At 34.7% G+C, this 17,701-nt stretch overlaps 1 protein-coding gene across 1 annotated transcript in view; it reads left to right on the plus strand.

Annotated features, from left to right (window-relative positions):
- Positions 1–17,701, plus strand: part of BCAS3 (BCAS3 microtubule associated cell migration factor) — a 623,923-nt gene that overhangs the window by 375,449 nt on the left and 230,773 nt on the right. Inside the window, exon 24 of the mRNA XM_057499516.1 lies at positions 226–323. Coding sequence (XP_057355499.1) covers positions 226–323 — 98 coding nt within the window. The remainder of the gene's footprint in view (positions 1–225; positions 324–17,701) is intronic.

The raw sequence follows: 17,701 nt of genomic DNA on the forward strand, positions 1-17,701 counted from the left end.
GTTGAATAACATTCAAGGAGAAGAAAGGGTCCAGAGAGTAACGAGTGTTTGCTGTGCCTTTTCCTTGTCCAAGAATTAGGGACTGCAGCTCCCTGTTTGTCATTTTAGAATGAATGGTTCTTTAATGGATTGGGCTACTCCAGCATTCCTGATTTAAGGTTCGTTGTAGCAAGCAACAGTTTTGATGCCAGTGACATATGTGAATTAAATTAAATTGCATTGCAGGATCCAGCCAGTCCGCTCGGACCCAGTCAGCATGCCAGGGTCATCCCGGCCAATCTCTGACCGAAGGGGAATTTCCACCATGATTGATGCTGCCTCAGGTAGAAAGCCACCTCCAAAATGGTTTGCAGGGTAGTCCTGCACATTTTTAATTTCTTTTCTTGCGCGATGGAGAGAATGATGCTTTTTTGCCTTCTTTTTCTTCTTATTTTATTTTGGGGTATATGTGCATGCACGGGCACGCATGTGTGCTGAAACAATACTGAGCCTACATTTGTTGCTAAGCAATGCCACTCATTTAAATATTGTTGAGGTGGGTGAATGACACGGTGAAGCTAGCGCTTGATTAAATGTAATGAACTCAGTATTGAAGGCTACAGGGCTGATGACTGTTTTGCCTTTGATCTCTCAAATGTGGAGAAGCAACCCTGACAGAGAACGTAAATACAATATATGGATTCAATTTACTCAACCTGTTGAGTATCAACGTGCCTGATCTGTGGAAGTAGAGAGTCTAAATGCTATAGTTTAAATGGTTTTATTATTGAAAGCAAAATGATTTTATTATTGAAAGAATGAAGTTTAGAAGTTCATAATTTAACTCTAGTCTATCACAGTTTTAACTTCCTATTCTTGAAACCAAGCCATGAATATGTATCCTTAGTACCTGGAAGCAGATCTTTGACTGTGTAGGTAATAGTTGGTACGTTTGCACTGTAAAGCCTTTTTCCACCACACCTGCCAAATAATACAACTGCTTTTAATAATATATATTCTCATCTCTAATTGTATTGATAATGGAAATAAGGACAGTGATGTTTTATATTACGTTACAGCTGTGGAGCATCTGAAGACAGCTTTATGCTTTCTTCAAAAACAGGATTTCATCAAAAAAAGTCTTACAAGTAGAATTATAAAATACTCTGTGTTAGTCAAACAGTTGAGTCAGAAAGGATTTTAATCTATAGCCATTTCAAAATCCCTAGAGACTGCTGATCTGATTGAGGCTTAAACTGTGAAAGAAAATGGAAACAAACACAAAACTGATTTGTGAAGGTCACTTGTGAGAGACCAAAGCTTCTGTTTCTGATTCTGTCCCTGAAAGTTTTCAGAAGTTTGAAAGTTAATGGGTTTGTACGTTTTCTTACCTTTCTGTTTTTGTTTTTTTTTATCAGTGAATTGTCCCTTGTATCTGATTGAGCTATTCACATCATTTTTTATGTAGACTTTTACTTTTGAGGACTCATACTTATTCCTCTGCTTTAACTTGGCAACCACGGCTATCCCTTAGAAACAAGCACAGCAGTGTATAAAGTCTCTCTCTTTGCTTCCCTGCACTGAATGACATATTGAGATAGGTGACTTAATAAATCTTTATAATAGTTTCAATCTGAGAATGTTAACAGATCCTGTTCATCTGGAATTATCATTTACAATTGTGAATCCTGGAAATGATGTATTTTAACCTGAAGCATTTTATTCAAGATTATAATAGGAAGCTTTGTTGGGGTGGTTTTTTTTTTTTAACATTCTTAAGCTGATATATTATTAATGTTTTAGAGCCAAGTGATTAGCTACCAGTTAAGTGAAATTCATGTCACTAAGCCAGTTACCATGTGGTTTGTTAAAAGTTGTCATATACAATGCTATAGTCTGAGGTAATACTCTATTTCTTGTGTAGTGCTATCTCAATTTTAGCTTTTTGTAGGGTTAACTCATGCTGCAGAGAGGAACTTCAGTGAACTATTGCAACCATACTTTTGCTTTAAGTCTGTTATAAGAGGAGTTTTTAAGTTGATGCCTATATAAGGAATTAGATCTTTGCCTTGATTTACTTACATTTGCATCAGAGACACACATCGTAGAAGTTCCTAAGATACTGTTCTACAGCTCTGAGCCTCTACCTGAAACTACTATCTTGTGGTAGAAAAAGGTCTCCTTGATGACAAAGCTTATTGTTATTTTCTAGGCGTATTTTATTCCAGAAAGCCATAGTTCCTTTCTGAAAGACAGCCAGACCAATGAAATATGTGTGCTATTTTCTCTAACTTTGAGCTAAACTCCATTGATGAGGAATTGGACTTTTATAAGTAACTCTCTACCCCTCAAATGGTTTTGATCCCTTTTGCTCAATGAATTTTTTAAGTGAGTGAATAATGTTTTGTTGGGGGAACCTCATCTACTGTATGTAATAGGACCACTGTTTTAACAGACTTACTTTTCTATTGATGTTTAACAAAATAGAGGCTAAATGGTTTGGGTTTTTTATGAAAAGAAGTTCATGGGGAAATTCTATTTTAGATTTATCTACAGAAAAGAGTCTAATAAAATTTTATAATTGTTCCTGAACTGGGAAGTGCTTTTCTGATTATGACCCATACGTTGGAGTCAGCAGCATATTACAAAGATGCTTATCTTGAGTGTTGATTGCCTTTGCTTAGAGATACGACCCGCATGGCACCGCCTCTTATCATGCTTCATTTCTTTGTCTTACTTTCAAGCAATGTATAGGACCAAATGTGTTATCTTTTTAATTGTTCCTATGACACACTTTTATAGCTATCTCTCTATTTTAGTGACAGCTCTTGCTCTATTTGCCTGTTCTAGTGGTGGTATAATTATTTTTCATATAAGTACTTTTCAGAAGCATAGGATTAGAAAATTTAATGTGCTATAATTAAATCTTTTGACAGTTGTAACAATTTTCAAAGTGGAAATGTTTTCTTAAAACCCTTGGTCTGCATGTTATATTTTAGATATCTATGTATTATTCTGATAATGTTATTCTGTTGAAACTAAAAGAGATCAGAGTATTGAGCCACTTTGCTAAGAACTTTTCTTTCAATATTTCTTGATCATCTAGTATATTTGTGCTTCATCCTTTCAGATAGAAACACATTTCCTAAAATACATCATTTTAAGTTATTAAGTGATTTTGGCACAGCATAAATTGTGTGCCTTTATACACCTGTGGACTGGCTTCTTTTTGTCTCTATTTAAGTACATGTATTTTAGACTCAGCAGGTATATAATAGCTTTATAAGTAGATGTTATTCCTATAACATGTTTTATCTGGTCTTTGGTGATTCAAAAGACATAAGATTTTGAGTTTCAATAATTGTGAGATGTTCCCTTCTGGAGTAAGTAGAAGACCATTCTGAAATTGGAGTTTATAGGATTTTATCCTTACACACAGGCTACCCAGAATAAATGGGATTTTAAGGAACTGCTTCTTTTCCCCCAAGTCCAAAGAATTAACATCAGTGTCTCTGAATCATAGATAGTATTTCTGGACAAAGCACTGAATGGATTATTTTTCTCTCTCTCTCCATTCCTTTTGGTTAGGTATCTAAGAATTTCTTCCCGTTATTTAGTTATAAACATAATCCATGTTATAACACATATCCTTTTTTTGATAAAGGTGTAGGACCTCTGAAGAGAAAATAGGAAGGTAGCTGTAAGTGTCCTGCTCAGATTTGGCCTCCCACGTTTGTGACTTATACTCTCGTTCTCAGACCTGTAGGCCGTACCTGCTGGATAATTTCATAACAATTGTAGTTGCTTCTCAGTTATCCATGCAGAGACCCCTGAAAGATCTGATTCATCCTAAGCTTGTCTTAGGTTTACTGTGAAAATAGATGTTTACCAAGAAATAACTCAAAGCAACTGAAATTTAAAGACAAATTTCTGCCTGCATTGAATGAAGAGGAGACATCTTTGTTAATACTAAAGTAAACACTTTATGGGTAAAATGTTATTGGAAATGGTGGGAGCAGTACTTATGTACATTCCTGAGGAAGATGAGAGTAGGAGAAGGAAAATCGTGACAGATAAGTAAAATGAGTTCTTATCCTTTAGAGCAGGCCTTGGTGTATATGGTATTAATGTTACATAGTGAGCATTTCAGTAAATGGTGACAAAGTGGCAGACCTGGCATTTGTTACTGTTATTGACTCAGGAGAAATATTATTTTTGTTGTACAAAATAATTAAATAACTTCTAAGAAATTAATTCAGGAGATAATTTTTCAATACTCAACTTTTCCCAATATCAAAAGAATTTGTTTACTGAAGAAAATGATGCACTTAAAAACCCAGACTGGTTGGATTTGATTTATTTTATAATGGTCATTTGTGCCTGCTTTATGTATTTGGCATTCTATGCATCAGACCTTTAAAAAAACAAATAATACTAACTAAAAAAGCAAAATTGGATAGGCGACAAGGAGATGATTTGAGCAGTTAAATCTCTGCTGGAGGGACATTCTTACAGAGGCAAGCTTTTATCTTACAGAGATTTTTCTGATGCGTCAGGGGAAGAATATTCCTAAGGACTGTAATTCACTGTATCTACAGTTGCCATTCCAATCTGGGGCAGACAGACTTAGTCATTGTATCTTAAAGGCATCACAGACACAAGCGATGCTGGTCATAAGAAACGAAGAGATTTATAAGAAATACCAGTCAGTCTACCACAGTGAGACCACTTAGCTCCATAATTTTAAAACTAGAGGTGAGCGACAGAAGCCATGACAGTCTTGAATCATGGTCTTGAAATTTTGCTGAAAGCTTCAACAAGTCACGTTTCCTACCTATCCATTCTTCTCTGCATCTGTAAAAAGAATTTAAGGTTCCCAGTGCAAAAGTTTGTCTCATCTTTTAGGCAGGAATGTGTTCAAATTATTTCCAAAGTAATTCCCAGATAAAAAGGGTATAAAGTTCTTTAGAAGTATTGAAATATTTCTTTGAATAAATGATGTGATTTTCATTTAGTAGAGTTCCAGATATTCTTTGTGATTATAAGGTGACGAAAACTCCAAGCGTGCTTGTGCCTTGGGTATTCAAAGCCTTTGTGGGATCAGTAAGAGGATTACAGATGAGGGTGAAATGGAAAGAAGGCTTAGTCCTGACCTGTGAACAGTCCCTCAGAGGGGAAAAAAGGAGGTCAGTAATTTTACTTTGACACTATTTATACTTGAAACAGTCAATATTCAAATTCAGATAATAAGACAGGCTTTTAAAATTATTTATTTATTTATTTGTTTGTATTAAGGTATTATTGATAAACACTCTTATGAAGGTTTCACATGAAAAACAATGTGGTTACTACATTCACCCTTATTATCGAGTCCCCCCCCTACATCCCATTGTAGTTACTGTCCATCAGTGTAGTAAGATTAGGCTTTTTTTATTAGAAATGAGGAAGCTCATTATTTCAGCTCTAATCTAATGAACACCTACTATCTGTATAGAAACAAAAATAAAGTAAGAGAGATTAAGAATATAGGGAAAAAACCTGATTTGGCCATCAGGAAAGTGTTCAGCCCCATCCTTCTTCTGACTTAAATAAAATATTCCTCTCATTCTTCTTTCTAATATTTATAGGATTCCAGAAAACGAAATTCAAGTTAGCAATGTAAAAAAATTGAGCTCAGCACAATTAAGGAGAAAATGATTGCCTCACTTGAAGATGAACAAACTATAGACAGAGGTAGAAGAAGCTGTTGGGAGAGTTTTTTCTGATGACACGTTTCTTCTTTGAATAATCTTTGTGTCAACTAAAACCTTGTCTTTGCTTTCTCTTTTGCAAGCACCAAGTCCTTGACATGACTTTAAGCCTTTCCTAAGCATTTAGAGAAGGAATTGATGGAATTCTCCCTACTGTTGATACGCCAGGCTACCACATATTTACATGGGACTTTTTGGCCAAAAGACCTAACGTTTCTATTTTGTACCTTTATTACTACATCTTTAATACAAGTCTGGACTATTTATGTAGTCTGTTGCCCAAGACTGTGGTGGCAAAGGGACAATATTGGGGGCAGTATTAGAATTTGTTTAAGTCTGAACCGGGAATTCCATTTGTCTTAGTGACATTAGTGTCAAACTGTTAGTGCCACACTATTTTAAATTGTGTCCAAGAGCCTGAGAGGCTTATGCTTATAGGTGCCATCTATAAACTTAGAAACAAACAAAAGAGCTTCTCTCCATTGAATATATAAGCCCAGTGAGCAATTAAAAAGCAGCCTGGGACCTCACCCGGGCAACTAGTCAGAACCAGAGTCGTGATATGCCCCTGGAAATTGTTGAAACTGTCAGAGAAAAGCTAAAGCAAATAATCAAGTGAAAATAATTGTTCCTGGGAAAAGCCTTGTTTTGGAAGCTTGGTATAATGGAGGAATAGTGACTAGCAACTTAGGAATCTTTGGTTCTAGTCTCATCTTTGCTTGTAACTACCTCTTTGGCAAATTGCTTCAAAACTCAAGGCTTTCTTCCATAAAATGAGGGACTTAAAATAGGTTATTTCCAAAGTCCCTTTCAGCTTGAGAAATTGATAAATGTGGATTTCAGATCACCTTTGAAGAATTTTTTAAAATGAAGGTATCGATTACATAGAGCAAAAATGCACATATCTTAGTCATACAGCTTGATAAAATTTTATACCTGTGTAATCACCACTCAGATCAAAATGAAACTATTTCCATATTCCAAAAAGTTCCCTTATGCCCATTCCATTCAGTACTACCTTTGACCTAGAGATTACCACTATGGCTTTTATCATCCTAAATTAGCTTTGTCTTTATTGAACTTCCTGTAAATGGAATCATTCTGTACATACTCTTTGGTGTCTCATTTATTTTATTCAGTTTAATGTTTTTGAGATTCATCCAGATCCTATATGTGTCACTGGCTCATTCTTTTACACTGTAGTATAGTATGAATATAACATTATCTTGTTGTTTTCAGCTTTTGGATTATGAATAAAGCTGCTATAAGCTTTCCTGTACAAGTCTTTTTTTTTAATATATGCATTTTTTTTTACATATGCATTCATACCCTTTGGGTATACACCTACGACTGGAATTGCTGGCTCACAAGGTAGGCATGTGCTTAACTTTACTAGGCACTGCCAGGAATGTATTCCAAAATGACTATACCATTTTTCTTTCTTAACAGCAATATATGAGCCATTATAGTGATTGTAAACTGTGGTTTTAACTTGTTTTTCTCGGATGAATATTGATATTGACCATCTTGAATATACATACAGCCCATTTGGGTATTTTCTTTTATAACGTACTTGTGAAGTCTTTCACCAGCTTTTGAGTCTATTTTCTTCATTGAATTTTAGATGTTCTGTAAATATTCTGGATACAGGTCTTTTGTCAGATATTTTGCACATTATTTCCTTTCAGTTTATTGCTTATTCCCTTACTCATTGGTGTTTTCTGAGAAGTGAAAGTCCCTTTTTTTTTTGTTTTCCTTTTATGTTTTATGTTCTGCACAAAAAATTTTTTCCCTTTCTCCTAGTCTTAAAGTGATGCTTTTCTCTAGTGATTGTATAGTTTTGGCCTTTACATTTAGGTCTATGATCATTTTCAAAATATTCTTTATTACGATACAAGGCAAGAATCAAGGTTCAATTTCTTCCATACAGATACCCAGTTGCTATTTATCAAGAAGATAGGCCTTTCTCCCAGTGAATTTCATTGGTGCCTTTAAAAAAAAAAAACATATTTTTCCTGGATTCTCTATTCTGCTCCCTATATATGTCTTTACCTTACTCTCATACTATTCTTATTTACTGTAGCTATCTAGTAAGTTTTGAAATCTAGCAGTTTAATGTCTCTGCTTTTGTTTTTCATGAATATCTTGGCTATTCTAGGTTCTTTGCAGTTCCATGCACACGCAAACGTACATACACACCAGTGGTTCACTGACCTCTGGAAGTCCCCAAGATTTCAAAGGGTCTGTGAGTAAAAACTATTTTTATAATATTATGAAGTCATTATTTGCCTTCAGTACAGGTAGTGACTGACATTCAGTACAGGTGGTGCAGAAGCAATGGTGGTTAAAACTGATGGCATCTTAACATAGTAAAAGCAAACTATGCTTGTAGCCAATGCTATTCAGTAACAGTTTAAAAAAATAAAGGCTGTAGTCACTTAAGAATGCCTATGATACAGTCAAAATTGTTATAATTTTTATTAAATTTTGATGCTTGTGTGCTTCTTTTTAATTTTCTATATGTCACAGTGGAATTCATATGAAATAGTTGTCTTGAGGAAATGCTTTGTGTGATTGTTACAAACTGAACTAGCAACTCGTCATGGAATACCATTTTACTTGAAAGAACAGTGGACAATCTGTTTATTCAGACATGGGTCTTTGGCAGAAATGTTCTAAAAAATAAACAAAGTAATCCTGTCACTTCAAAGAAAACTGACAATGTTTACTACCAGTGAAATTGGAAATTTGGAAACCACGTATCCACGTATCTACACATATTCACCACTGTCTGCTTAACAGGTTCAGAAACATTTCTGATGAGATAAGTGGTGAATAAATCAACATTTGGAAGATTTTCCAAATGACCGATTTTAGGTATTAAAAAACTGTATATGGGTAATGAACTCAGAAATTCCAAGTGCAAATAGGACAAAGAATTTTAATATAAAAGAGTACAAAGTTAACAGACATGGTTTCAGATATCATTGCAACTAACTTGTTAAGTGTCATATCAAAGAAGAATATCCCCAGAATCTGAAAAAGCTGAGAATCTGAATATGCTCCATACTTTCCCAATTACATTTTTGAATGAGGCCAAAACAGCATATCACAACAGATTGAATGCTTAAGTCTTTATGAGAAGCTATCTGTTGTCTATTATAAAGGTTTCTCCCCAAATGTAAAATGTTACTCTTCTCACTTTTTTTTTTTCACTTTGGGAATTTTTAATAAAATGTCATTTATGTTAATACATAAGGGTTTATTTTTTTTTACTCAGTTTATGCATAAATGTTCTCAATGTTGATAGTATACATAAACCAAGGCCTTTGGAGGCATCAATTTTTAAGAGCACATATGGGTCCTGGTTCAAAAAATATTTGAAAACCACTGATATATATATATATGCCCTCACACACATATACATATACACTAAATATACATTCATCTCCTCAGAAATTTAGATTAGATTTGATTGGGCTTTCATTGAATCTGTAGATCAAATTTGAGAGAATTGATACCTTAAAAATACTGAACCTTCCAATATATGAACTTTTTTTTATAGCCATCCATTTATTAGTCCTTCTTTAATTTCTCCTAATATTTGTTAAGTTTTAATGTCAAAGTCTTATACATTTTTCATAATATCTATTCCAGTTATTTGCTGTTTCAATGCTATTATAAATAGCATTTACTTCACTTTCAGGTTTTTTTCATAGTATATAAAATACAATAATTTCTTTTGTATATTGAACTTGTATCTAGAAACCTTTCTAAATTCATGTATTAATTCTAGTAGATTCCTTTGGATTTTCTACTGTGCAATCATGTCATCTGCAAATAAAGATGGTTTTGTTTCTAATTTTTATACCTTTCATTTCTTTTTCCCCTTAATTAGTCTTTCTTAGACCTCCAGTACAATGTTGAATAGAAGTGATGATAGTGAACATTTTTGTCTTCTTCTTAATCTTACAGGGAAGCTTTTAATATTTCACTATTAAATACATTTTATAATGTTAGATGTTAGTCTTTGACCCCAACATGTATTGGGACCATACAGTGTACAATAAAATATCATCTCTTTCTTAGTCATTATATATATATAATGTTAGATGTAGGATTTTTCTTCTTTTAATGAATATCTACATTCCTGTCTTGTGTCATTCCTATTTTGGAACTCATTCATTCTTATATTGTGTCATTCCTTTATTGGGATAAGAAAAAGGTGGACAAAATATATGAAAGAACCAAACTGACGTTCTAAAACTGAAAAAAATGTCTTAAATAAATAGTTGAATGGGCTTAACAGCTGAGTGGATGTGAAAGAAGAAAGGATCAAAGACTCAAAAACAGACAAAAAATTATCAAAACTAAAGCAGGAAGAGAGGAAAATAATGAAATATAGAAGAACTTTGTGTGAGAAGTGTGTGGAGTAATAAACTGTCTAACATATGTGTAATTGTTACACATGGAGGACAAGAAGGAGAGAATAGGACAAAAGATGAGTGAAGATTATCTTTGAGACTTTTCCAAAATTAATTAAAGACATTAACTTAAAGTTTCAAGAAACTCAGTGTATCCCAAGTAGGATAAATACAAAGAGAACCATATCTAGCTATATTAGAGTCAAATTTGAAATCCAAAAATCTTGAAGCAGTATTAATAAGCCTGCTGTGTTTCTTTATTTCTTAGGTTCATAATTACACGAGGGTTTAGAGTTTTGATAAAATTAGGGTGATTTTTAAGTTTCTCTGGAAGTATGAGATCCCTGTCTTCCAATGATCTCTCTATAAGCAATCTTCAGGATATTTGCCATTCGATAGAAGTAAAAGATGGGAAACCAGTGTTTATTGATAAACAGCTATGTGTCCAACACTGTGCTAGGTGTTTTCAAATGGCTTATCTCATTTAATCGTATTTAATTAAAATAACAGGTCCATTACAGAAATATGCAAAGAGGGGATGTAAGCCACCTAGCTCCTGATACTTAGAATTACTTAAAGTGCATTATGGTGACGTCTCAGATAAGTCCAAACTCTTTTTACCCTGCCTGATCAAATATTCATTTCAAAACACTGTGTGCTGAAATGAGTCATGTGGGAGTTGAAGAGAATCAGCTATTCAGGTGGTGAAAATGTGTGAATGCAGCTGGCAGATGAATTCCCAGCTTATCCTCTTTGCTTCAGGCAACAAATGACAGGCCTGACTGGTCATTGGCTTTCCATTTCTGGCACTGATAGGACTGAAAATTCTTAGTGTCACAGATACTTAAAAGCTGTCCCTGTTATAGTGGATACAGACAGTGCTGGAGGGTCCTTATTGCATAGAGATGTAATCAATACGGTCTGGAGTTCTTGACCTGAACCTATAATTATCTGGATGTTATAAAGGTAGCTTGTTGTTACAGAAAATGCTTATATTCAGAACTATGGGGCTCATTTGTTAATGGAGAGAAGAAAAATAGAGGCTTTGTCTGTTTTTCTATACTTCACAGTATTTAAGAGGCTATCATCATAATTACAGAACATAGTATTCTTATAGGATTAGAACATTGTATCTTTCGGATTTTGGGTGCTGAAGTTTAAATCTCACCTCTGATGCATCCCAGTACCTGCCAAAAGTTGTGACTTTAATGTTATGCAGCTTGTAATTGTGATTTTTTCAAATACCAAAATAGGATTTTTTTTCATCAATCCCAATACCAGGGTTTGAAGTGCAGCTTTAAATAATAACACATTTGAGTTTGATCTTTTCCTGCAACTAAGTCTATGCTGAAAAAAAGAAACTGGGTAAACAAACGTTATGGCATCCATGAATGAGTAGAAGGAATGAGTAGAAGGAGATACTGGTAGTAATTCTTAAATCACTATTTGGACCAATGCCTTTAAGTATATTTGATTGAGATTAATCTGCCCCATGAAAATGGGAGCATAAAATGATTTAACAGTAGATGTGGATCCTGACTGCTCTTTCACGACTTGGCTTAAGATACCTCTGGATGGCATTATTGTTAGATTATCCTATAGGTAGGATGTCTTAAAAAGGAGGGGAAAGTAATGCCTTGCAATAGAGGGTTATTAGAGAACAAGGGCTTCCTTTATGTTTCTCATGCCTGGTATTTGGGCCTGCCACAGACACAGATAGTCAATATTTGTTGCCGTGTTGATTTCTGATGAAACAAGGATTTAGATATACCATAAAGTGATTAAAACTTAATAATGCTACATCTGTATTACCTCACTCAAACCTGGAAAACATAATCTTGACCTAGAGTCCTTTATTATGAAGTCCTTTATAATCAAGAGTCCTTTATTAGGGTTGCCCTTATGTTTATGATCACTGTTACTAAAGGCTTGGGCCTTAAGTAAGCTGTGTAATCAGTAAACATTTTGCAGTGTTTCAAATGATCTTTTATGTCATTTTTTTTAAAGTGGCATTATGTCTAAGTAGTATATTTCTCATCTTTGATAGCTTTTTACATAACCAGATAATACAACTAAAGGCTTAGGTTAGCATGAAAGTTTGTGTTTTAATGTTATCTTTGAAAAGCATTAACTGTAACAAATTCCTACTCTCTGGAATCTGTTAAGCCTGGCAAACAGCCACTAAAAGGAATGGACTTGCTTTTGTCTTCTGGTCATATGAGGCTAACTTTTAGACATACCATTGTGTGGATATTTGGGGCTGTCTTTTAAGCCAGCCTGTCTTATTACGTGGACCCAAGATATTGACATATAGGGAGTTGAGCTAAGTCCCTTTAAGCCTAAAAGTTTTGTTGAAGAATCGTCACCATTTTGGTAATGCCATTGCAGTTCAATGACTTGTATTTATGTTCTAGGCATCCCTATGAGACATATATCTTGAGTCTTAAACCTGTCTCACTTAGGTGTTCCAAGATAATATTAGAAAGACCACAGATATTACGTAAATGTTAAGATTATAGTTGTGTTGACATTGTAGAGAATACCAAAAGTTGCACTTAAAACTGTAATTGAACTCCCCAGTTAGTAATCCCTTTTAAAAATTAATTTATATAATTTTCAAATGAATAATCTTTGCATTATTGGGAAGAGAAAAGACTCTTTCACCCCTGTGTTTCGCTCTACCTAATGTGGACACTTAACAGCATCCACAGAGTGATCCCTTGACATTCTCCTGTTGAGCTGACTTTCCTGTATCAAAAATTTTTAGCTATGAGTGAATACATCTTAAATCAGAGTTTTTATAGCCATGGTAAGGGTCCTAAATCCTGGGCCTAAGCTAAAGAGACCTTAGAAAAAGTTTGGTATGGTGCCTGAAAGTTTACATTTGCCTTGAAACCTGTTCTTAATTTTACTCTATTTCAAAGCACTCCATTGATTAAATTAATTACCTTCTCTGTTCTTAAACTTTTACTGTTGTGTTTATCACCTCATATTAAAGTTAGTTGGGAACTATTTCCTGTTCTAGACTGGTAGCTCATCTTTGTGCCCCATAGCACCCTGAATGGTTCTGACACATAATAGGCACTCAATAAATGTTAATGAATTCAACATTTCTGCAAGGAATATTGGAGCCAAATTTTTGCATTCGACTTAACACAGTAGTTGCCTCCTAGGAGGGGAACTAAATGCTGAGGGAACAGAAGCTAGGAGACTTTGTTTTCACTGTAATCTTTTAGAACATGTGTGCATTATTCATGCAAAACATAAATGATATTCTTTTGAAGACCTACCATATTTTTCAGAATTCAATAGGTTACCATTGCAAGTTACTATTGTTTGCTTGTTTTTTTTTTATTAAAATGAAGATACTGAGATTAAGGGATGTTAAATAACTTGTCTATTGTCACATAGCTGGTAGGTGGTAGAGAAAAAAAAAGGTAGGAATCTGTGAAATCACCTTTTCCAGGATATTGAACAGCATCCCGGCCACAGTAACCTACCTGGATTTTGTTCATACCACCAACAGGTATATGGTGCATAGCTGACCTAGAAGCTCTCTTCATTTATTTTTATATCATATACTGAGTTCATCATTGAAGTCATAAAATACAGCACCTTCGCTATTGAATGACACCTCTTGTTTTCAGGGACTATTGGCAAAACCTCTTTGATGAGGTTTTGGTCCCTGAAGACTGTTGTACTTATGGCTCGCTAGGTATCCTTGCAGCTCATGGAGACACTTTCCCTTTAAGCAATAAACATTTATTTTCAGCTAGGAAAGCCACTATCAATCAGGTAATATTTTTTCAAGCTGAGAAAGGCTTTCCTTAAAGAATGATGATTGCCCAAGGTCACATTTCTTTTCCATCTAATTGTGGGAAAATGCAAACTAAAGGAATGCTAGTGTTTGAAACTCATTTTTTTCTGTATTTGGGAGCAGGGAAGAGGGAGGCAAACTGATTATTTTTCTCTTACAATATTTTTAATTAGTTTTTCAAAATATGAATTAAAGCATAAAAGATGCCCAGAATGCCCTGATTATAAATGAACTTGACACCTTGATCTTCTATCACGGCATAACGTACGAGTAGGAATTACTGATGGACCTTTCTACACTACAATATTTATTACTATAAAGATCTAAGAGTTATTAACCACTTTGAAACTTATAGGATCTGTTCAGATCCCATCCTCTGGATCTGTTTTCACATGTTTAAATTATTCTGGTTTGTTTTGTATAGTCTGTTCAGAAATACTTCCCTACCTCAAATCTGAATAATAGTATTTGACTTTTCAGTAAACTTTAAGAGTTCAGATACGAAAGTATACCTGAAAATAAAATTTATTTGCTTTTCTTTTCTTGTCCATTAGTGTTTGGGAACTACAGGGCCATTATCTGGCCATTTTATGTCTATGGTTCTTTGTCTTCAAAATGGTAACTATGTTTTGCCTTCAATTTGGTTGATATGATAATAATACTAATAAACTGAAAGGCTCTGGATTAATACCTCTGTCAGCTCCTATTGATGGTAGAATTTTTACTTTAGTTTGTTTTAATGCTGTGGTATCAAGAATAGACAATATTGTTTTATTTTGCTTTACTATGGTTTTTTAACAATGTGGTTTTAAGAATAAAAAAAGAAATTACTGAAAAACCTGAAATGAGTATAGTGCCATTAACATTCACAAAAAGTTAACTGCAAATTGGCAGATGTCCTTGTCTGAGACAAAATTATTTTGAGGTTATAATCATGAAAATTAACATAATACGCCAACAGGCACATGAAAAAATGGTCCACATTGCTAGTCATCAGAGAAATGCAAATTAAAACCACAATGAGATATCACCTCACACCAGTAAGGATCGCCACCATCCAAAAGACAAACAACAACAAATGTTGGTGAAGTTGTGGAGAAAGGGGAACCCTCCTACACTGCTGGTAGGAATGTAAGTTAGTTCAACCATTGTGGAAAGCAGTATGGAGGTTCCTCAAAAAGCTCAAAATAGAAATACCATTTGACCCAGGAATTCCACTCCTAGGAATTTACCCTAAGAATGCAGCAGCCCAGTTTGAAAAAGACATATGCACCCTTATGTTCATCGCAGCACTATTTACAATAGCCAAGAATTGGAAGCAACTTAAGTGTCCATCAGTAGATGAATGGATAAAGAAGATGTGGTACATATACACAATGGAATATTATTCAGCCATAAGAAGAATACAAATCCTACCATTTGCAACAACATGGATGGAGCTAGAGGGTATTATGCTCAGTGAAATAAGCCAGGCAGAGAAAGACAAGTATCAAATGATTTCACTCATCTGTGGAATATAAGAACAAAGAAAAAAACTGAAGGAGCAAAACAGCAGCAGACTCACAGAACCAAAGAATGGACTAACAGTTACCAAAGGGAAAAGGACTGGGGAGGATGGGTGGGAAAGGAGGGATAAGGTGGGGGAGGGCAAAAGAAAGGGGGCATTATGACTAGCATGTATAGTGTGTGTTGGGGGGCATGGGGAGGGCTGTACAATACAGAGAAGACAAGTAGTGGTTCTACAGCATCTTACTACGCTGATGGACAGTGACTGTAATGGGGTATGTGGGGGGGACTTGGTGAGGGGGGGGTGTCTAGTAAACATAATGTTCCTCATGTAATTGTAGATTAATGATACAAAAAAAAATTTGACATAATGCAATTTTGCATGATGCGCTTCCTTTTGAAGGAAACCTAACATGAATTCTGGGGCAGTTATAGAATTAGAATTCAGAGGAAATAAATAGGATATTTGACATCTCTACTTCAATCTTGAGTTATACATAGTCCATACAGGTTCTTTGCTACACATTAAATTGTATATATGATGAAAATTACTTAATATGCTAAGTTAAGCATTTTACATGCATTACCTTCTTTATTCTTTATAAAAATCCCCAGAAGTAAAGATATTGCTTTAGTTTCCTTTTTTCAGAAGAAGGAGCTATTGCTCAGAGAAAGTACACTGTACTACTTCCCACTTTGGCAGTACCATCTGAATATCTTTGTCATATACATGTTTTACATAGCTCTTTATTAAAATATATTTTTCATGAATGAATATTTATAATAGACAGATGTGTAGTGAAAGTGTACAAATTTTGTGGTCAAATGTAGGTTTGATTTCTGTTTCTATAGCCATCCAGGTATATGACCTTGAGTCTTTTTGTCTTTAGTGTATAAGAACACCCATCTCCTACACTGTGAAAATTAATAGATTTAACATTTGCAAAGCTTCTGGCCACAGTTCAGGTACATAACAAGGCCTCATTAAATGTTAGTTCTCTCCTTGTCATTTTATTTCAATAATAATAATAATAATAATAACTTTTACTTTATCCCAAAGTTTTGTTTTTGTTTTTGCTCTTTATGTGTATCCTATTCGTTCCTCATGACTTCCCAATGGAGAATGGTCATATTGTCCTCATTTTATTATTGGGGAAACAGATTTAGAGAAGTGGTAGATTTCAGGTAGAAGGCCAGGCAGTCTAATTCTGGAGCTTTTATTCTTAACTAATAGATGATTCTTTGAGGATATGTTCCAGTAACAATAGGTTAGATTCTAATATTTCAGGCAACAGTTTAAATCCCGGAAATTATTATCCCACCACCACCTCCTCCGCCATCCAGTTCTTCTGTCTTTAGACTGTGACAGTATGACAATTCATTTCCTGATCCTCAGTTGATTCCTACAATCAATTTGTTAAATTAGATGTTCAGAGACCCTTCTTATTCTTAAATCTGTGATCCTATATTGTTTGGACACATTTGCAGTATTCCAAGGCATCTCTGATAGTCTTCTAAGGGAAAGACAGCCCATCACTGTGGCTTAATCAGAACCATGTCAACTTGTGTACTGAACTGAAATTAACCATTTTATGGTGTTTTTGGTGAGGAATACAGGATAGGAATTAACTCCTTAAGCCTTTTCTTCTCCTTAAAAAAGAGTAACCCCCAAATAGTTCTGCCCAAATGGATTTGACTTTGATCGTAATTACTTTTGCATGTAAGTACATTTTGCCCAGCCTACAAAAGGTGAAGAAGTGGAAGCATTTGTTTGCCAGAAGAGCAGATCTCTGCACTGAGGATGTAAGACTGGCTGTTTACATTTGTTTTTGACTCTGTCTTGAACTGTTATTGTCTCTTCTTTCTTCCCCTTTGTCTCTGGTTTGTCTTCTGTTTTTATTTCTCCCTCCTAGCTTCTGTCTTCCTACTTTGATAATTCTGTTTTATTTCTGTAAGTAAAAAACTCTCCCAAGGATGCTGAATATGTTATTTTTATGACTCCTCTATGCACAGAAGATTTTAGCTTGGCTGTAAACCTTGTTCTTGGCATACATTTGGCAGATAGTTTTGAGCCCGGGTGAGACTTTTCATTGGGATCATGAAAGCGCTGGGGCGTCACTGGCTTCCGCTCTTCTTCTTGAAGTATGACATTAGTGGTTTTAGCTCTTCTTGACCCTTCTTTAAACCAAAGCTTTATTGCCTATTAGAACACAGTGTGGATTTTT

This window comes from Manis pentadactyla, chromosome 4 (assembly GCF_030020395.1).
Source record: "Manis pentadactyla isolate mManPen7 chromosome 4, mManPen7.hap1, whole genome shotgun sequence".
NCBI classification, from domain to species: domain Eukaryota; kingdom Metazoa; phylum Chordata; class Mammalia; order Pholidota; family Manidae; genus Manis; species Manis pentadactyla.